Here is a 20,558-nt window from a genome sequence, read left to right as displayed (position 1 = left end):
GCCTTCAACATCCCTGTGGCTTTCCGACCACACATCTGGTTTGCCTCTAGTCACATCCTAAGGGCCCGCCAGCCGCCAGCCGCACGTGGACGGGCAGGCTGCAGCGCCTAAGCTGGAGAGAGAAACTGCTGGGGGATCCCTTCTGCCAGGGAAGCTGCTGGCTCTGGGTGTGGGCACGTCTCCCTGGGAGCACCTGCTGGGCACAGCCAGGCTGCCTAGAGGGGGGACCAGCCTCGGAGGAGGCCCCAGGGGCTGCCCCGTAGCTCTGAGCAGGGATCTCAGACACACAAGGGAAGCTATGCCCCTCCCTCCCTGCTCCGGGGCCCTCTGAGGTGGAAGGCAGTGTAGTGACTGGTTATTCTCCCAGCCCTGGCTGCAGACAGATGGAGGCTTCCTTCCTTATCCCCTCAGCACCAAACCTGTAAAGCACGGGGCATAGCACCCCTCCTTCGTAGGGCTGTGGCAAGGGTAAAAGAAGTTGATCCACACTGAGTGCAACCCCTGCTGGGACGGCCCACCCCCTCCCTCATGGGGAACCTGAGGTTCCGAAAGAGGGGGGAGGGGATACGACATTGTCCAAGGTCACAGTGTAGGTTAGTTGGCTGGGCAACCGGGTTAATCTGGCACTCACTCATTCATTCGTTCATGCCTTAGCTCACCAGGCCCATGTAGGCACTCTGCTGGGTTAGTCCGTGCTGGGGGGCCTCAGGACACAGCCCAAGGGAGAGGCAGGGGTGGCAGCAAATGATGAAGCTTGGGTGGGGACAAGGGGTGCCAGGAACACAGCAAAGGGAGGGGCCGGCTGGCACAGAGGGCAGCAAGGAAGTCTCTTCAAAAGCTGGCTTTCTTAGGCGAAAACTAATGACAATAACCTCACCAATGATAGCAAGTGGCATACTTAAACACGTGCTGTGTGCCCAGCATGGACAAGTTCATGGACAAGTTCACGGATGCCTCAAAACCAACCCTGTGAAAGAAGGCCTGTGATGAACCCTCATTTTACAAACAGGAAAACTTGAGGTAGCGAAACATCGATTAACTTGCCCAAGCAAGTGGTCAGGGACCGGGTACCCAAGCCATCTTGCTTCCAAGCCACAGATCCAGCCACTTCCCTGTCCCACACAGGAGCAGGCATCTTCCAGACGGGGAGCTGTGTGTGAGGGGGCCGGGAGGTGAGGGGGAGCAGAGCTGGACACAGGGCCGGGCTCTGCGGCCCAGGGCGTTTCCTCACAGCCAGTCTCAGCGAGGCTGAATGGCAGTGTCCTTACCAGCCACACGGATGGACGGAATCCCTTTGCTGAGGGCTTTTCCTCATTTCCTGGCATCACCAGTGGATCTGGGATCCATCGCCTGGGGAAGCGAAGTATTCTAGGATGTCACCGCGGGTGCTGATTGCCTGGTTAATGAATCACTCGATGAATAAGATGAGCCCACAAGTTGAGGTGTTAATTGGTTTTCACGTGTCCTCCTCGAGAAAGAAACCAAGTCCCTCCTGGTGCCCTTAGGTCCACCTCTGCCTCACGGGCACCCACCCCCTCCCCCGCTGAAGGTGAAGTGCAAGGCAGTGCTACGGGGTTTGGCCGCAGGCGGGAGGCGTGCCCAGGGTTTTGGGCGCTCCAGCCCGAGGTCACCCCAGACTGCAGGCCAGGGAGAGGGGCGCCCACCGAGGAAGCCAGCTGAGATGTTCTCGTAAGTCGGCCCGGAGATTTTCTAGGAAGCCTGGGAACCACTTCCCCGGGGCGCTTTGCATAAATTTGCATGGCAAAGGATTTCCTCGGCTGCTGTGTTCCTGAGGCTCTGACTCCAAGGAGACCAGAACGCCAGCCGCCAGCCGCCAGCCGTGACTCAGGATGCAGGCCTTCACCTGCCTTCTGATGGGCAGGAAGGGGGCTGTGAGGAGGGGTGAGGCTGGGGTTGCCGTCTCACAGCGAGGACGACCAGGTGTCCTGGTGCGTCCGGGACTGAAGGGTGTCTCTGGAGGCAGGAATTACACTTCCCTTTCCGTATCAGGGCATGCGGCCACCATCAACTGAGAACCAGTTGCTAGTATGCCCCGTGTGTTCAGGAAAAACTCCCTTCGGGAAGAGACTAAAAGAGGAGACCGTATAGGGGAGTCCATTTTCGGGTGTGAAGAGTCACCATTCTGCCCTCCTATCACCTCTGCCCGGATGGGGCCACCCATCCCTCCCCAGTGACGCACAGGCTTCCAGGCTGCTTGGGGATGCCAGACTCACCTGACAGCTGTCAGAGGACAGTGGAGACCAGGAAGGGGTCAAGGGCTTCAGGCTGGGCCCAGCCTCCCGACCCGGAGGGGGGAGGTCATTATGGGTGGGCAGTCAGAGAAGGGGTCCCGGAGGCAGTGGGGTACCGTCACACAGGGCAGGGGAAGAGTTTGGGGATGTCTGAGCTGAGGAGTGGTGGGAGGTATACAGGGGGGGTGGGAGGGGTGGTGCGGGGAGTTGGGGGGGGGTGCGGGGGGGAAGAGACGAGAGGGAGGAGGAAAGAGGGAGCATGTGGTCCCAGCTGGGACCGGGAGGCCTGTCCTTGGGCAGTGGCCCTGGGGGTGGAGACCATGATGGTTGGTGGGGTGGGGGTTGTGGCCAGTGTCAGAGGAAAGGATGGCAGGAGGAACCAGTCTGAAAGGGGAGTTCACGGTTCGCTCCTGTGGATTCTTGGGAGCCAGCAGAACTTAGGGAGAGGTGTTCTCGCTAGCCAGAAGCTGAAGAAGTTCAGGATGGAGTGGGGGCGGCGGAGGGGTGTCCCTAGAGCAGGGAACACTGGCCCAGGAGCAGGGAAGCGGGAAGAAGCTGCCCCAGCCTGGGGAGGAGCTGACGGAGAAGCTGTCCCGGGAGGGAGAAGAGTGTCGTGGAGGCTGGTATCGACAAGCGTAGCTGTGGGCTTTGGATTAAATCAGGTCCACGCTCCCCCACATGTTGGAGCAAGAGGGGCTCCCTGGTCTTCCCCAGCCCGAGGTTGGTCCTCCCGGGAAAGCTGGGGACCCGCCTGGCTGGACCTGAGCCTGGAGCGCCCTCAGACCACCTCCGACCATCACCGGAAACCTTGCAGCCAGGGCTCAGCCAGGCTCAGCCACCGCAGGGCGCGGCCCCGAGCTGCTGGAGGAGGGGCTGGGCCAGAGCAGGTGCAGGAACCAGGGAGAGAATGGATCCCGCCCGCCTACCAGGAGCCGCCTGCGGGGCCGGAGACAAAGGACACCCCGGCTGGTTTACTGTGGAGACTGAGCTGCCTGGCTGCTGGGGGGCAGGGAACTTGGTCGGGAATCTGGTTTCAGAAACCACTGACCCCCAAGGGCCCCTCCTGAGACCCAGGGCCCCGTCCGCAGGGCCTCTTTATGAACGTAGCAAACCATACGCTGTAGCAGCCGGTGGATGAGCATTGTGATTTTGAAGTATCGACGAGCATTAACGATATCTAGATGCCCGCCATGCCTGGGATGGGGTAGGGGCTTAACCTCAGTCGCTAGTGGCCGTGGGTACTGCCCAGCACTTCCATTTTGCTGCCTGCATTCATAAGGGAGGAAATGCTAAGTTTCAGAGAGAGGTTAATGAGAAGGAGATGCAGGACCCCCCCTCCAGGCCCCCCGAATTCTTTCATTCCCCATCCCTGCCAGAGGTCTGTTAGGAACTCTTGTGAACTACACCGATGAGCAAAGCTGATCTGTGCTGTTGGCAGTCAGAACAATGGTTACCCTGGGTGAGGGAGGGTAGTTAGTTAGTGACAGGAGGGGAACCCCAGTCTGAAGGGCTGGGAGCAATTTATTTCTTGACCTGGATGCTAGTTACCAAGTGTTAAGTTTGTGGAAATTCACCCACTTGTACACTTAGGATTCGTTCACCAATTTGCATGAATAGTTTATTTCAGTACAAATTTTAAGAACGCCTTCCCTGCCCTGGCCGGGTGGCTCAGTGAATTGGAGTTTTGTCCAGGACAACAAAAAGGGCACAGGTTCAATTCCTGGTCAGGGCACATGCCTACTTTGCAGGTTTGATCCTGGTCAGGGCACGTTCAGGAGGCAACCAATCAGTGTTTCTCTCTAGCATCTCTCTCTCTCTCTCTCTCTCTCTCTCTCTCTCTCCTCTCTCTCCTCTCTCTCCTCTCTCTCCTCTCTCTTTCTCCTCTATCTCCTCTATCTCTATCTCTCCTCTCTCTCGGTCTCAAAAAAATAATCAATTAAGTAAACACTGTTGGTGAAGATTAAAAAGAACAACAACAAAACCACCTTTACTAGAACAGACGTATATGCAGGTGTGAGCTTGCACACACACACACACACACACACACACATACACACACACACACACGCACACACACACCTACACCTGTGTGTACTGGTGAGCCTCTGCAGGTCCATGACATATGGGTCTCTCCAGAACCGTTGCAGGCATGTGGACACAGATGGATACAGTGGGACAGAGGCAGAGACACTATTTTTAGGAAATATTTCCGAGCAAAGAGGAGGTTTCTCGATGTACGGCTCTAGTGGCTCACGGTGGCGAGGACTGCCTTGCGTCCAGGCGGGCGTTTGTTTGTTTGTTTGTTTGCTTGTTTAAAAAGAACACTGACCTTATTGTTCTCCTAAAAATAACACACGACCTCCCAATAGTTCAAGCACTGAAGAAAAGCACAAAGATGAGTATTCACGGTTACCCCGATTTCCACAGGCTGAGACAAGCCGCCGCCATTCCCACCAGGGACGAGGTAGCCAGACACAGGCTTTCATCAAAGGGAAACCTCCTTCCTCACCTTCAACTCTTTTTTTTTTTAATATATTTTATTGCTTTTTTACAAAGAGGAAGGGAGAGGGATAGAGAGTTAGAAACATCCATGAGAGAGAAACATCCATCAGCTGCCTCCTGTACACCCCCCACTGGGGATGTGCCCACAACCAAGGTACGTGCCCTTGACCGGGATCGAACCTGGGACCTTTCAGTCCGCAGGCCGACGCTCTATCCACTGAGCCAAACCGGTCTTGGCACACCTGCAACTCTTAACAAAGAGGCTTCTTCCCTTGACTCGCACGGCAGTGGTTTCAAAGCGAAGGTCCTGGGACCTCCAGATACTCCCGTACCGGTCACACACATCCCAGGCTGCCTGTGTGGTGTCTGCTGGCTGGTGACCTGTCACCTGGCCAGGTGCCCCGTTCACGGCAACCCACAGTGCGTGGGGCTGGGCGGCAGGCAGCTCGGCGGGGTCCTCGGGGACATGGTTCGCAGGAGGGAAGAGCAAAGCCACGCTGGCCCTCGGGTGCCAGAGAGGGATTCTGCCCTGGCAGCGAACTCCAACAGGTGCGCCCCTCGCCCTCGGAGCCGGTGCCTGGCAGTGCCCGGGGCTGATGTCATTAGCGGCCCCGCTTCCCGGCCGCGTCCTCGTGGGAGCTGTGCCGGCCACATCCTGTTTTGGTGGGACCGTCGGGAGCGCATTCCTTGGCCTCTGTGTCATGGGCAGAGCATGTTCGCACCAGGTCCTGGATCACTTGAGGCCACCAGGAGCCACATTCTCCCGGTTTGGCGTCACATGCGTGTGCCGGCTGGACGAGCTGGTGGATGAGTGGCCGCCGCTTTCCGGTTCTGCTGTCACTTGGGATCAGCCCTGCTTTGTTCAGACTCAGGGGGGGGGGGGTGGCAATCGGAGCCCGAGGTGCTCTGTCAGCGTTTCCGTCTTCGCAAGGATCCCTCTCTTTGCCATCTTCCCAGCAGGGCTCCTCGGCAGCTGTGTACCTCCCCCCCCCCCAGGTGCCAACATCTGGATGACAGCTCCAAACTTGTTACTCAGCTGGGCTCCTCGGCAGCTGTGTACCCCCCCGCCAAGGTGCCAACATCTGGATGACAGCTCCAAACTTGTTACTCAGCTGTTCCCAGAAGCCCACGGGATTTGCCTGGGTCTCTTGGCAGACACAGACGCCCCCGTCTGTTGCCAGATGTTGGCACCTCCAGGCCTCATGCGAGTCTGGGTCCCCGCCCCCTCCCCCAGGCAGGCCCACGGTGCTGTGGGGAGACCAGACAGAGTGTCCCCCACTCTGCGGCCCACCACCCTGGCTGGAAAGGAAGCCCAGAGTGTGGGCTTCGGTCCAGGAGGCGTCTGACCACCCTCCCAGGGCCCCGGGGTTTCCTACGGAAAGAACAACCTTGAGAGGGGCTGCCTGGGGACCTTCTGACGCCCTGGCCCCTCACCGGCGTGTTCTCTGTCGCTCCGTCCATCATTCGTTGGTTCAGGACTAGGCCTGCCAGAGATCTGAGATGAAGGGATGGCAGGCCCGCCCCTGCCCCCTGGGGTGTCCCTCTCAGTCCACAGCGTGTCACACAGCTGTGAGAAGTGTCTCCAAGTGCACGAGGGCCCAGCCACGGTGGCTCACCTAGGACCCAGGTTACATGCTGATCCAGAGGGTGGGGCATGCGGGGAAACAGCCAATCAATGATTCTCTCCCAATGGTGTCTGTCTCTCTCTCTCTCTCTCTCTCTCTCTCTCTCTCTCTCTCTCTCTCTCTCTCTCTCTCCCTCTCTCTCCCTTCCTCTCTGAAATCAATAAAAATATATTTTTAAAAAGTGCGATTGGTGAAGGAGCCAACAAGTGCTGAGGGGGGCAGAAAGAGGAGCTTGGCCGAAACCGGTTTGTCTCAGTGGATAGAGCATCAGCCTGCAGACTGAAAGGTCCCAGGTTTGATTCCAGTCAAGGGCATGTACCTTGGTTACGGGCACATCCCCAGTAAAGAATATGCAAGAGGCAGCTGATGGATGTTTCTCATTGATGTTTCTAACTCTCTATCCCTCTCCCTTCTCTCTGTGGAAAAGCAATTATATATATATATATATATATATATATATATATATATATATATATATATATATAATTTTTTTTTAATTTTTTTTTTAAAGGCGCTTTGATGATGCCATCACTCTTACCCACTTGCACTCGGATGTGCACTTTGGGGTGTGAGGCGTGACCGTCCTATGGGCCCCTGGGCACACACACCCACAGCCTGGAGGGCCCTGGGCTTACCCAGGCCAGCCCTCAGGTGTGCCCGTGGAGGCCGGGCCTGGTCTGGGAGCATCTTCGCAAACCTTGCCCTTCCCTCCACCAGCACAGCCGCTCCCCTGCAGACCCAGCCCCCTGCCTGCCCTCTGGCCCTGGCCGAGCCTCAGGCCTGGTGTCTGTGTCTTCCAGCTTCCCCCCAGGCAGCCGCCGGAGGCCGGAGGACCGCCTGGGCCCCAGAAGCAGGATGAGAAGATGGCAGACTTCCTGTTACCTCGGGGCCCCAGCAGCTTCCACAGGTTCACCCGGGAGTCCCTGGCGGCCATCGAGAAGCGCATGGCGGAGAAGCAGGCCCGGGGCTCGGCCACCCTGCAGGAGAGCCGGGACGGGCTGCCCGAGGAGGAGGCTCTCCAGCCCCAGCTGGACCTGCAGGCCTCGAAAAAGCTGCCAGATCTCTACGGCACCCCACCCCGAGAGCTCCTCGGGGAGCCCCTGGAGGACTTGGACCCCTACTATAGCACCCAGAAGGTGACGGCCACCCCCGCCCCCTCTCCCCCTGCCCGCGTCCCCAGGGCCTGGCCGCCATGCTGGGCTCTCCAGGGCGGGCTCCTCTGGGCTTGGGGGGGTGAGTCATCGGTGATCTATATTCCAATCACCTCTCCTTTGGAGTTCCAGAACGAAAGGCCAGAGACATGCAGCCTGAGGCTGTCTGGTGTTGGGAAGAAAGAGAGGGCCAGCCTTGCTTCCTGGGGGAGGAGTCCCTGTTTTGGGAATTGTCCGGGTTTAGCCTCCACCTCCGGAGCTCTGCACCCCGTCCCCACGGTGTGTGTGAACTGGAGGCGGGCCCCGAGTCCTGTCCTGGGTTGAGTGTGGGCCCCAGAGCATGGCTCCCCGCTCCTAACTGGGGACAGCGGTCAGCCTGGGAGGACTCACTGGGCCTTGCTCTGCTGGCAGTGGGACCAAGCTGGCTGGTGGGGAATCTGAGAGGGATGGGGAGGGGCTTGTCCTGCCTTCGTCCCTCCTCAGTGTAGGGAGGGGAGGTAGCTTTACCCACCCACCGGACATGGTGAGTCAGGCTCCCTCGTATAGATTTCTATCCAGAAGGGTCCCCGCCCTGACCTCACCTCTGCACCCGGCCAGACCCCAGGCACGCAGGGCTCCTGCAGAGGCCTGGTCCCCAGCGTGGCCACCCACACTTGACCCTCCCTGCTGGAGGAAAGTGGGTTTGAACTTGGGCGACAACTTTTCCCCAGGAGGACCGTGGCCGCCCACAGCACTGCAGTCAGCACAGGGCCACAGAAGCAGTGAGTGCGGCCAGAGCCTCTGCTCCCAGGGCGGGCGCCAAGTCCACGGCAGGTGTCAGCGCTGTGTGTCTGCGTCTTCAGCGCCTGACTGTGCTGAGATGGCATTCAGGAGACTGAGGGGCTGAGGGCAGGCGTGGTTCCAGACTGTCTCCACGCGTGAATGCTGGTGTGGGAGAGTGAGGGTGAAGGGAAAGCCACGCAGTGTGTGTTCGCGCACAGGTGGGCAGGGAGACCTTGAACCTGACCCAAAGGGCTGCCGTGGTGCCCGCAGTGTGGCAGGGGTCAGAAAGGAGACTCGGGCGGGGTTCAGGCTGCTGGCTGGGGCCACAGTTTGGGTCAGAGTGAGGCTGGAAGCTGGGGTTTGTTTCGTCAGGGTGGGCGGGCGTAGGTCATGGTGGGTCAGAGCTGGAAGGAAGGATTAGGGTCCGGGTAAGACCGCAGCTGGGGGCAAGTCACCGGGCGCGTCAGAGGGGTGGTTAGGTTGCGGTTCCTGAGACAGGCAGCGGCCATGGCACGGGGCCCCAGCGGCGGGGCTGAGCTCTGGGGGCTGGTGGCAGCTGAGCCTGGATGGAGTCAGGGACACTCTCTTCTGTCCCTGTGACCGGGAATACTTGAACCGAGGCCCAGGCCTGATTCTGGTCTCTAACCTCTGTGTCTCCTTTCTGACCCCTGCCACACTGCCCGCAACCCACAGGGCGAGGCGGGCACCACGGCAGCCCTTTGGGTCCTGGGATATCTGGTCAACCCGTCTCCCTACCCAGAGCAAACAGAGCTTTGTCTCACCAGCTACGACAGCCTTAGGGAAGCGAGAGCCCTGGGCCGTGCCACCATACAGCTGGGCAGGGGCGCGGCCGCTGGCCTCAGGGCCGGCCCAAACACCCACTGACGTGCCTCAGGCCCGGCCACAATGCTCATGCTCCATCGTGCTGTGCAGACAGTGTCTTCTGGAGCTTGGGGAAGGGTCTACCTTGGGCTGCTCCCAACCCCTCCAGGGGAGACACTATTGATATGTCATGGGATGGGGCTGACGTCTGTCCTGGGCTCGGGGAGACAGGGTCACGGGAACGCTGCTCTCTGCTAGGCTGGGGTCTGCCCTTTCCTCACCCCTCAGTCTTCACCCCTCAGTCTTCCCTCCCCCGTGGTCCAATGCGGAAGCCACACCAGGCGGGGAGGGGTCCGAGGGAGAAGGAGAAGGAGGGAGCATCAGCTGGGCCAGGCTCAGGAGGGCCCCTTCTTGTTGGGATGGTAATTTTGAAAGTGAAGGAAATCCCACCCACCCTTGACAGGCTCCTGAACTTGACCTCACCCCCTCCCAGCCGTGGGGTCCCAGTGAGAGTCCCAGTGACCTTCAGAATATGCTGCTCCCCCACCCCTCACCCCTCCCTCAGGCCCTCTCTTCTTGCCACCCCGCCCGTTAGTCACGGCTCTAGGGTTCTGAGCCAACACTGCCCCCCCCCCCCAATCTGCCTCCACGAGGGCCGAGGAGCTGCCACCCCGACTTAAAGCAGCTTTCCGTCCACAGACCTTCATCGTGCTGAACAAAGGCAAGACCATCTTCCGGTTCAGCGCCACCAACGCCTTGTACATCCTCAGCCCGTTCCACCCCGTCCGGAGAGCGGCCGTGAAGATCCTGGTTCATTCATATCCTTTGCGGGCAGTGCCCGCGCCGAGTGCCCTCTGGGCCCCACGTGGCTGGTGGACCAGGCAGGGCCAGTTCCTGGCCAGTCCTCAAGCAAGCAGCATGGTCCTCAGCTGCGGGGAGAGGGGCATCTGGCAATGCAGAGTGTCCCACCCCGGCCCGGACCTGCCAGCCAGCACCTGCGTTTAAGCCCGGTCCCAGCAGAGTCCTGGGCCCACGGAAGTTGGGGGCACCTTGCTCTGGTCTTTTAGGGGAGAAATGTCCTAGGAGCTAAGCTACTGAGCGTGCCAGAAGGAAGGAGGTGGGTCAGTGCCCCCTGGCTCTGGTACTGTCCCCAGGCGTCCCCTCCCCCTGCACCTCCCGCCCACTCGCAGGGACCTCCAGCAGGTCGCCCCGGCTCAGCCGAGGAGAAGCCACTTTCCAAGAAAGAGGCCTCTGGCTCGTCGGCGCTTGGGCATCTTCTGAGGGGGGGCAGTGCCTGCTTTTTGACGAGGTGTTGACGCGATGTTTGCACTTTCGGAGCATCTCAAAGAGCCCGGGTTCGCGTTCAGTTCTATAAACCGCAGCCTGAAAAAGCTGCGGCCGCCCAGGAGAGCTGGGGAGTCGGGGGGACGTGTACTGATCTCGGAACACCCATGGGATGGGGTGCCAGCATCCGGGCACGGCTGTTCTCCAGACTTCAGAAGACGGGCCCCACAGACAGCGCTCCGAGAGGGCAGAGCTGGCGGCAGAGCCCCGGGCGTCCATGCTGCCGGGCTCAGCCGTGTGAGGAGTTGTGGGTGTGGTGGGCTGGCCTGATGGAGCCCCTGAAGGCACCCCCTCCCATAGTTCCCCACTCTGGAGGGCCAGAGGCAGGGACCTCACCCATGAACCTCTGGGCGGGCAAGAGGCTCAGGAAGACAGCTGCCCAGGGAGGGTCAAAGTAGCCAGGACCATTGCTGACAGCTCAGGGTCTTTCTGCCCAGGCAGGGCTGAGGATTGCTCCCCCCACCCCGGGCCTCATGCCGAGCCTCACCCCAGGGGTTAGCAGGAGGGGCGCAGCGCTGCCTCTGCTCTCGGCTTGCAGGCCCTCTCTCTCCCCTCCTCCGCTCGCGCCTGCCTTTCTCAGGAGGTGCCTGAGACACGCGGAAGGCCAGGGAAACCCCACACTGGGGCTGTGGCAGCGGCATCAGCTGCGGGGGAGGGAAGGGGGAGACAGACACGTCCGCGGAGAGGGGCCGTGTTCAGGGGGCAGCCTGCCATGCACAGCTCCATCTTACTCGGTGAGGCGAGAGTGATTCCAGATTTCACTTGGGGCCATTCTGCCCCTGGTCCCAAGCGCGCTGTAGATGCCCGGGACTTTGCTGGGCGCCCTGAGGGTATTAAGCTGAAGAGGGCCCTGTCCTTGCCCCCTCGGGAATGTTATAGCCCCCCCCCTAAGAGGATGAGACAGCTACAGGAATAGCTGTCATTCCTGCAGGTGTGTGGCAAGAACAGTGGGGCGGGCAGTGGAGAGGAGAGACCGACCGGCTGCCTCTCTTGCTCTGAGCCCGAGGGCGGCCTCGCTCCAAGGGCGTGGCCTCCCTGGCACCTGCTCGGGCTCCCCCCTGGGGCTTCTCCTCCTGGTATCTAACCAACCCAGCACTGCCTGGCAGCGGCAGCAGCCCCCAGAGATGCTGCAGCAGCCCCAGGGCCCCTGCACTGCCCTGGGCGGGGGGTGGGGCTGATGAGGCCAGGGAGGAGGTGGGCCTGGGAAGCGGTGGGGACACTGGAGGTCCCAGCCTAGCCAGAGGGCCCACTGAACAGTGGTTCTGAGGCTGGGGGAGGAACCTGGTGCCCCCCAGCAGGACTAGCGCTGAGGGCTCTGAGCCAGCCTGTATCTCTCAGGACAGCAGCCCCAGGGAAGTGGCTCAGCATTGAGAGAGGCGCTGTGCTGGGCTCCTGGCGGCTGCCTTGGCACTCCACTGCCTGGGGATGGGTGGGAGCCCATGGCAGGCCGTCAACAGCGCCCCTAGTGGGCTCAGGGGGCACTGGCAAAGAGGAAGGGGCCTAGATCTGTGCCCTAAGCCTTGCCATTTAGAGTGTGGTGCACCCCCCAGCGGCATCAACATCGCGAGGACCTTGTAGGAATTGCCAGATCTCAGGCCCAACTTGCAAACCTTTTAGCAGGTCCCAAGGATTCCTGAACAAAATTCCTAGGGCAGTGGTCGGCAAACCGCGGCTCACGCGAGCCACATGCGGCTCTTTGGCCCCTGGAGTGTGGCTCTTCCACAAAATACCACGGCCCAGGCGAGTCTATTTAGAAGAAGTGGCATTAGGAGAAGTTTAAGTTTAAAAAAATGTGGCTCTCCAAAGAAATGTCAACGGTTTGTACAGTTGATGTTTGACTCTGTTGACGAATGACTTTGCCGACCACTGGCCTAGGGCAATTGTTTCCAAAAACCAGTCGGTCTCACCTGGAACACGTGTTAAAATCGCCTATTCCTGGCCCGTCTCAGACCTCCGTCACCCGTGTGAGGCCTAGGGCTCTGCAGCTTTTCTGTGCATTTTTAAAAAATAAAATAAAGATGTAACTCACGTACCAGACACGTCACCACCCCGAGCAGAAACCCCCTGCCCGTTAGCCGTTGCAGGTTTCACGTTTTGAATGATGAACTTCCTCTCTGCTTACATGTTTCACTGTGTTAGAAGACGTATGAAATGTACCTCCTTACCCATTCTTAAGGGGGCAGTACAGTGATGTCACCTGTATGCCCGCTGCCAGGCCACAAACTGGAACTTCCTCAGCCTGCGAAACGGAAACTCTACACCCGTCACGGGCTTCGCTCTTCCTACCCATTCAAACACCCAAGTGCTCGCCCTGCCGAGGTCTGTGCCAGGCCCTGTGGGAAGGGCAGAGGGGCAAAGATGGGCCCAGGAGGGGGCAGGATTGCAGCCACCCGGGCGTTCGCAGGGCTGTGCTAGCCGGGTGCCCGCTGACTCAGCTCAGCTGTGCCCTGTGCCCCACGCAGGCAGTGCCTGCGTGCGGGGAGGGCGCCTCCAAAGTACATACGGGCACGTGGAACCACGTCTCCCTACGTATCTCTGCTAAAATGCTGCAGGATGCGTTCCTGCTGGGATTAACTAAAAGGAGCCAGCCGAGTTCGCCATCCCGCCGCAGTCACATTGAGAGGCCTCATGTTCACACCAAGAGGCATTTGCTTTCCCCAGCGCCCAGGATCTCTTCACAGATCCTCCCACGTCTCCCTGGCAGATTCAAATGGGCAATCAAGCCGCATGTTTGCGCGCGCGTGTGTGTGTGTGTGTGTGTGTGCACACATCTATGCAAACAGCCGCACTGTTCCTTCTTCCCTTGGTGGAGTCGACTCCTTGGGATCCGAAGGCAGGCAGCCGGAGTCTCAGGCGTCCCCCACCGTCCTCGCGGGCGGCCCTCGCTGGCTTTCTCATCAGGAGGCCGGGCGTGGGCATTTGGGGACGATGACAGGGCAGGACGGAAGATGTTCCGCCGGGCTCAGGCCCGGTGAGCTGGCCTGTGCTTCTGCCCACACACGGGGCCAGCTCAGTCATCGGCCCGAAAGGACCAGGCAGTGCAAACAGGTGTGGCCCGGCCAGGCGTGCGCCTGACTCATCTCTCCGGGCTGGGCTCCGTGGGGGGCCTGGGGACGCTTTGGACACAGCCCCATGGGCTTGAGGCTCAACGTAGGTAGGAAGTGGCCGCACACACACACACACACACACACACACACACGAGTGGCGGAGAGTGGTGGAAGGGTCGTCCTCAAGGCCAGGAGAGCCCGCAGGGTTTTGAGCATCAAGGGGCAGAGACTAGAGTCTGCTGTGCCCAGAGAGGCAGCCCGTCACCTCCCTCTGCAGAGCCCAGGCGGCTGCAGGACTCGGGGGCTGTCTCCGCGGCTCTTCCCTGAGTCTGGCTCTCAGAGTCCAGCTCCCCTCTGTCCGTGTCCAGGCAAGTCCTGTGGGCCAAGGCGGCCTGTCCACCCTGCTGCTCCCTGCCGAGTGCCTTCTCCGCTCTAGTGAGGCTGCGAGCGGCTCCCGCACAGCCAGGAGAGGCTTGGCTCCCCAGAGGGGGGTCTCCTCCTCAGCCCACCCTGCTTAGCCATGACCGCTGGGCTGATGGATGGCTAGGAGAAGCCTAGCCAGCCTCCAGGACCTGTCTGAACGCCTCCTCCAGGAAGCCCAGCCGGAGGCGGGGCTTGTTTCTTATAGCAGCCTATCGGAGCAGTCCCGGGTGGCTCCGGGGCCTCCCTGTCTCCCACAGAGGGCCGGCTCAGGTGGCGGTTGTTCTTAAAAATGGCAAATAAGTTTACTCCTCCTGCATGGCAGTCTGCTTACATTTTTTTTAAAAAATATATTTTTTGTTGTTGTTGATTTTTCACAGAGAGGAAGGGAGAGGGATAGAGAGTTAGAAACATCGACCAGCTGCCTCTTGCACGCCCCCTACTGGAGATGCGCCCACAACCAAGGTACATGCCCTTGACTGGAATCGAACCGGGGACCCTCCAGTCCGCAGGCCAAGGCTCTATCCACTGAGCCAAACTGGTCAGGGCTGCTTACACTTTTTAAATATATATATATATATATATATATATATATATATATATATATATATATATATATATACATATATGTTTTTATTGTTTAGAGAGAGAGAGAGAGACATTGATCAGCTGCCTCCTGCATGGCCCTTACTGGGGAAGGAGCCCACAGCCCAGGCACGTGCCCTGACTGGAATGGAACCAGTGACCTCTGGGTGCACAGGATGACGCTCAGCCACTGAGCCACACTGGCCGAGCTGCTTACTCTCAGGTGTGAGCCTTTCGTGTGTTTGGCTTTCATGCTGCTCTGTGGCCGAGGCCGAGGGTGGGGCCACATTCCCCCTGGGAGGGTGGGTGAGGAGGCGGGCTCAGCTGCAGGGCAGCTGTGGCTGAGCGGGGCTCTGCCAGGGACCAGCTGTGACCAGCAGTCATTTTATGTGGCTGCTGCAACGAATCCCTACAAGCCTCGCAGCTTAAAGCAACAGGAATCTGCCCCCTTGCAGTTCCTGGAGTCAGAAATCCACAAAGTTCTCCCAGGGCTAACATCGAGACATCACCAGGGCCCTAGCTGGTTTGGCTCAGTGGATAGATCATCGGCCTCTGGACGGAAGGGTCCCAGGTTCGATTCCAGCCTAGGGCACATGCCTGGGTTGCGGGCTCAATCCCCAGTAAGGGCATGCAGAGGGCAGCCAACCAACGATTCTCTCTCATCATTGATGTTTCTATCTCTCCCTCTCCCTTCCTCTGTAAAATCAATGAAATATATATATATAGGCTCTTTGCCCATTCTGTCTTTAAGGCCGTGACAGCTGGTGGAGTTTTTCTCACACTCATCCCTCCGAGGCTGGCTCCCTGTCCCGCTCCCCACACCGCACCCCACTCACTTGTAAGGACCCTGCGATGACCCTGGGCCCACCCAGAAAATCCAGGATAATCTCTGCATTTTGAGATCCTTAGTTTAACCACATTTGCCAAGATCCTTTACCATATCAACTGATAATCATAGTTTCTGGGGATTAGGTGTGGTTGTCTTCAGGGGGCTGTTGTTCTACCGGCCACAGTACCCTTCAGCTTAACCTCTTGGTGCCTTGCTCTCCTCTAGCTACGAAGTATCTCCTCATGGGTAGTTGTAGTTGGGAGAATCCAATGAGTTCATGGATACAGAGAGAGGAGCCCCCATTAATGCTTGCTCTTAGCGTCATTTCAGATTGCAGGACTCATCTGGGATCCGCATAGAGGGCTTAGCAGTCTGTGGGGTGCGCAAAGGCTGGTCCGGGGGCTTGTGAACTGTCTGCCCGATGAGGAAAGACTCAGCATGGAGCCCGTGTGTGTGTGTGTGTGTGTGTGTGTATGTGTGTGTGTGTGAGAGAGAGAGAGAGGGAAACTGAGATGGGAATCTGATCCTGCCTTTGAAAGCTGGAGAGGGAGGAGATTGTCACACAGGCAGGTGGATGCAGACACCAAGCTAGGGGTAAGGAGGGGACCCCAGTGCCCGGGGTGGGTGTCCCCTGCCAGGGAAGATGCAGGCTCCCTGGGGGCTGTGGCTTTCGAGCTGAGCAGCTCCGGTTTGATTAAGGGGGCTCCAAAGCCTGACCCCTCTCATCCCGGAAAAGAAACTGGACAGTTTATTGTAGCTGGGGGCCGGGTTTGGCATGCTTCGCCTGGCTCCCTCGTTTCTCTAGGAAAACTGGAGGGGGTGTGGAGAGCTGCCACCTGGATTCCTTGAGAGGCCTCACCTCTGCCTCCAGCTGGGCAGCCCCTCCACTCAGAGGTCAGCTCCCAGCTCAGCCCGATCTCCAGTCTGACTGCATTGGTCTCCCCAGCTGCCGAGGCCGGGGCGGGCTGTGGAGAAGGTGGAGCTGTGGTAGGAGGAAGGAGGCAGGCCCCTGGAGCACAATTACTGCAGCTCCAGGCAGCCCGTGGGAATGAGGGGCTGAGGCTGGGGCAGCGTGGGGAGCCTGGAGGCAGCCACAGGGAGTAGGAGGCCCAACCTCTCCTCTCTGGCTGGAGAGGGGGTTTGTGAGGGCAGCAGAGTATTCCTGTTCCAGGCCAGGCCTTTTGGGGGTGCCCCAGCCCACAAGGGGCCCAAGGTCTGCCCCTTGCTTCTCTGTAGGTCTTGCAGGGGTAAGGGAAGCCTGAAGCAGCAGCTGGGACTTGTAGCCAAAGGGTCAGGGCCAGACAAGACCCGAGGCAGTTCAGTTCAAGGCCAAGGGCCCAGAAGGATGCCCAAGACAGTCCAAGCATTTGCAGAGCTCCCCTCTGGCTGGGGACATTGGCAGTCAGAGAGCAGCCACATGCTACGGTGCTCCTGCTGGAGAGAGCTCTGTTGGGGTGCTCCGGTTGGAGGTGCTCCTGCTCAGAGCCGGGCGCGTCTTAGAGGAGGAGAAGGTGTGCGTTAGGTGGAGGAGAGGATGAGGGAAGAGATGAGCAAAGGCTGGAAGCAGCTGGGGAAGCAGCCCCCTGCCTCCCAGTGTCAGTGTGTCCCAACAAGGTATAGACGTTGTGTCAGCAGGACACTGCTATGGAGAAGTCCTAGCCCCGTGGTCTGCAAACTCATTAGTCTGCAGAGCCAAATATCAACAGGACAACGATGGAAATTTCTTTGGAGAGCCACATTTTTTTAAACTTAAACTCCTTCTAACGCCACTTCTTCAACATAGACTCACCCAGGCCGTGGTATTTTGTGGAAGAGCCACACTCAAGGGGCCAAAGAGCCACAGGTGGCTCGTGAGCCGCAGTTTGCCGACCACTGTACTAGGCCACAGGTCAGCCTGGGCTGCTCCTACAGAAGTGTGTGTGTGTTGGGGGGCGCGGGGGGAGATCCTCGGACCCTGCACCATGGCCTTCCTCTCCGACAGTGGCCCCTGAGGAGGTTTACAAATGCCACCTCCCTCCAAAGAGGCTGTAAAAACCTCTGAGGTCCGGGCGTGCCCTCCCCCCTTGCCTCCAGATGGACCCTTCAGGGGACCTGCTAAAGGTGCAGGTTCGTGTGTCTTGTCCCGCTCAGGGGCTGCCATGCCAGGGAGGGCACGGCGGCCAGCCTCGGAGCGGAGGTCGGTAAGGCCTGGGCACAGCTCCAGTGTGCCTTCTTGGAGCCTCTGTCTCACTGATGTGGCAGCTCTGGCCTGGGAGTGACGCCCCCGGGCCAGGCCCCTCTGGCGGTGGTAGCCCCGCTGGCCCCCAGCCTGGTTTTCCTTGACCCCCGGCCCACGCTCTTCAGCATGCTCATCATGTGCACCATCCTGACCAACTGCGTGTTCATGGCCCAGCACGACCCTCCGTCCTGGACCAAGTATGTCGAGTGAGTATCTCCAGGGCCTCTCCGGCTGGCCCTCCCTCCCTCCCCTTCCCTTCTATTCTGCAGCTCCTGCAGTCACCCCTGAAGAGGGCTGGGTCCAGGCTCAGGGACTCACCCTCCTCGGGGGTAGTTGGCCCAGCCGCCACCCTCTTTTGCCGCTTCCACTCCTGCCAGCTTTCCGCTCTGAGTTGTGCCCTCAGTGAGGGGAGGAAGCTTTCCTGGTTGGCAAAGTAGGGGTTCCTCCCACAGAGACCGGAGGACATTGGAGAAGGCTCTGAAACAACAGCAGCAGCAGCAATAATAATTGATTGAGCACTTAGCGCAGGCAGACGCTGTCATCGAACAGTAGACATCATCATCTCCTTTAACCCTCACGACAGCCCAGGAGGGGAGGCCTAACCCTGTGTGGCAGAGGAGGAGGCAGGTACCTTGCCTGATACCCTGCCGCTAGGAGGCATGGCCGGTGGTGCGTCTGGCTCCTGAGTTCAGAAGATGGAAGCAGCTTGCGGGTGGCAGTCCCTGTTCACACAGGTTCCCTCGGTGCTGCCCCCTCCCAGGGGCCTGCATCCGGCTGCTGAGACCTGGGAGGCACGGAGTGTGGCCCTCTCCCATTCCTGGGGGCCACAGTCCCCACATCCAGGCATTTAGGATCCTTCAGCCCACCCCAGGCAGAGAGAACAGTCCCTACCCATCCCTACCCAGTGTCAGAATATGAACTGCCTTCCCAAGGTCAAGAGAGACATCTGTAGCCAGTAGGTGGTTGAGCGTGGACCATGCTCTCCTCACCCACAAAGAAGGTGGGGGGCTGTGACTTGGGTGTCCTCACTGTCCCTCGGGGCAGACCCAGTGGCCACCATACGCCTGTGCCCACGGACTCCCAGGGCTGGGTTAAGGCGGTAGGTGCAGGGTCCTCTTACATCAGGACAGCCAAGGGGCGATGGAGGCACAGGGGGCACATGGCAGGCCCTCTGAGTGCGTCATCACACGGGAAGATGGATTGTTGGCTGGAGGTTGGAGACACAGCTCAGCCCATGACGCCAGCCCAGCCTCGGGGCCCTGAGAGGGGGCTGCGCAGGACTCACGCCACCTGGGGAGTCGGGAAGCCTGGCCGCAGGCTTCGCCCCCCTGAGAGACCGTCTTTCCGTCTCTCCCTCCCAGGTACACCTTCACTGCCATTTACACCTTCGAGTCTCTGGTCAAGATACTGGCCCGAGGCTTCTGCCTGCATGCGTTCACCTTCCTTCGGGACCCGTGGAACTGGCTGGACTTCAGCGTGATTATCATGGCGTAAGTACCTCGCTCCCCCTCCGCGTCGTGCGGTGCCAACGTCCGGCCACGCTGAGGGGCAAGGGCATCTCATTCCGGTTGAGCATCTTCTGTCCTGTCCACCGAGGGGACCCTGTGTTATACCCAGCCTGAGATACCCAACCGCTGTGAGCAGTGACTGTGAATGAAACCACAGCAAAGAGAGGAGGAGTCTGGGGAAGGGGCCGGCCATCCCCAGGAGCCCACGCCACGCCCACCAGCATGTCTGCTCTGCCCAGTCGTAGACGCCGTGTCTGGATCGTTTTAAGGCACTTGGTCCCTGCCATGGCCCAGTGGGTCCTCCCACCAGCCAGAGAGGTGGGCTGGATGGGGATGCCCTACCCTATTTTACAAATGAGAAAACGGATGCCAAGGAGCTCACCAGGAAGTGAACGTGACCCCTGGCCTCCTGTTGAACAGCCGCAGGCCCCGCCTCCTCACCTGGGAGGAGACCCTGGCTGAAGGGCTGGGTTGAAGCTCGCCATTCGGTGTCCCTGCCATTCAGTGTCCCTGTCAGTCGGCGTTGGGTGCCGTGTCCTGGTGGAGACACCCGATCAGGGGTGTGGCCAGGGGCTCAGTGTAGACTTGGTGTAGTAGACTGATGCCGGGCAGGGCTGAGTGAGCGGGAGAAAGAATAGCGGGGCAGGAGGGCGCAGAGTGGTGGGGCTGCGGGCAGGCTCCTCCCAGGCCACAGCAGGACCAAGTGCAATGGGAGCCCAAGACCACTCTGCTGCTGTGTGGACAGGAGACAGAGGGGAAGGGTGGAAGCAACAGAGGAGGGGTGGACCAGGGTCCACGTGGAGAAGGTGAGTGCCGTGGTCAGATTCTGGGATATATTGTGAAGAGAGGGCTGACCAGAGACCTCAGGGCAGACTTTGGCTTGAGCCGCTGGGCGAACGGTGTTACCGCTTGTTGAAATGGAGGGAGGAGCAGGCGGAGGGAGGCAGGGAGCGGGCCAGTTGGGAATATATTCGGTTGGACAACATCCAGGGTGAGATATGGAGTCAGCAGCTGGCTGTTGCAGCCTGGAGCTTAGGCTAGAGACCCGGACTAGAGGTGCACGTTCAGAAGCCATCTGGGTGCAGATGGTAGTTAGAGCCTGGAGACCAGAGGAGATCGTCCAGGAGGGAGTGTAGCCAGCGCAGGGAAGCCGCCCGGGGGCTGGACCGAGGGACGCTCCACATCCCGGGGTCCGGATGGAGTGGGGAAGGCGGGAGGGCACTCCAGGGAGAGTAGTGCCCCCAAAGCCAACGGAGGGCTGGGACTCAGTTTGAAAGACACCACAGGCATGAGGAAGGCGAGAACCGAGACTGGACCATCAGCGTCATCAATATCGCCAATGACCTTGACAAGACCGGTCCAAGCGTGGAGGACTTACACCTGATTATAGAGAGAGGGAGGAGGGGAGGCGGAGCAAGTGGAGGCATCGATGTTGTGGGATCAAACACGGGGTGGTGGCCAGAGGGGAAGATGGGTGCAGGGAGGATGGTTAG

At 59.6% G+C, this 20,558-nt stretch overlaps 1 protein-coding gene across 6 annotated transcripts in view; it reads left to right on the top strand.

Annotated features, from left to right (window-relative positions):
* SCN5A (sodium voltage-gated channel alpha subunit 5) overlaps positions 1-20,558 on the top strand; it is a 90,813-nt gene that overhangs the window by 10,184 nt on the left and 60,071 nt on the right. For all 6 annotated transcript variants that reach the window (XM_045579428.1, XM_036431896.2, XM_036431894.2 and 3 more), the window contains exons 2-5: positions 7,180-7,515; positions 9,814-9,932; positions 17,674-17,763; positions 18,919-19,047. In XM_045579428.1, the coding sequence (XP_045435384.1) occupies positions 7,243-7,515; positions 9,814-9,932; positions 17,674-17,763; positions 18,919-19,047 (611 nt within the window). In that variant the 5' untranslated portion in view covers positions 7,180-7,242. The remainder of the gene's footprint in view (positions 1-7,179; positions 7,516-9,813; positions 9,933-17,673; positions 17,764-18,918; positions 19,048-20,558) is intronic.

Source organism: Pipistrellus kuhlii, unplaced genomic scaffold (assembly GCF_014108245.1).
Source record: "Pipistrellus kuhlii isolate mPipKuh1 unplaced genomic scaffold, mPipKuh1.p scaffold_m20_p_11, whole genome shotgun sequence".
NCBI lineage: Eukaryota > Metazoa > Chordata > Mammalia > Chiroptera > Vespertilionidae > Pipistrellus > Pipistrellus kuhlii.
This window is presented reverse-complemented; position numbering and strand designations above follow the sequence as displayed.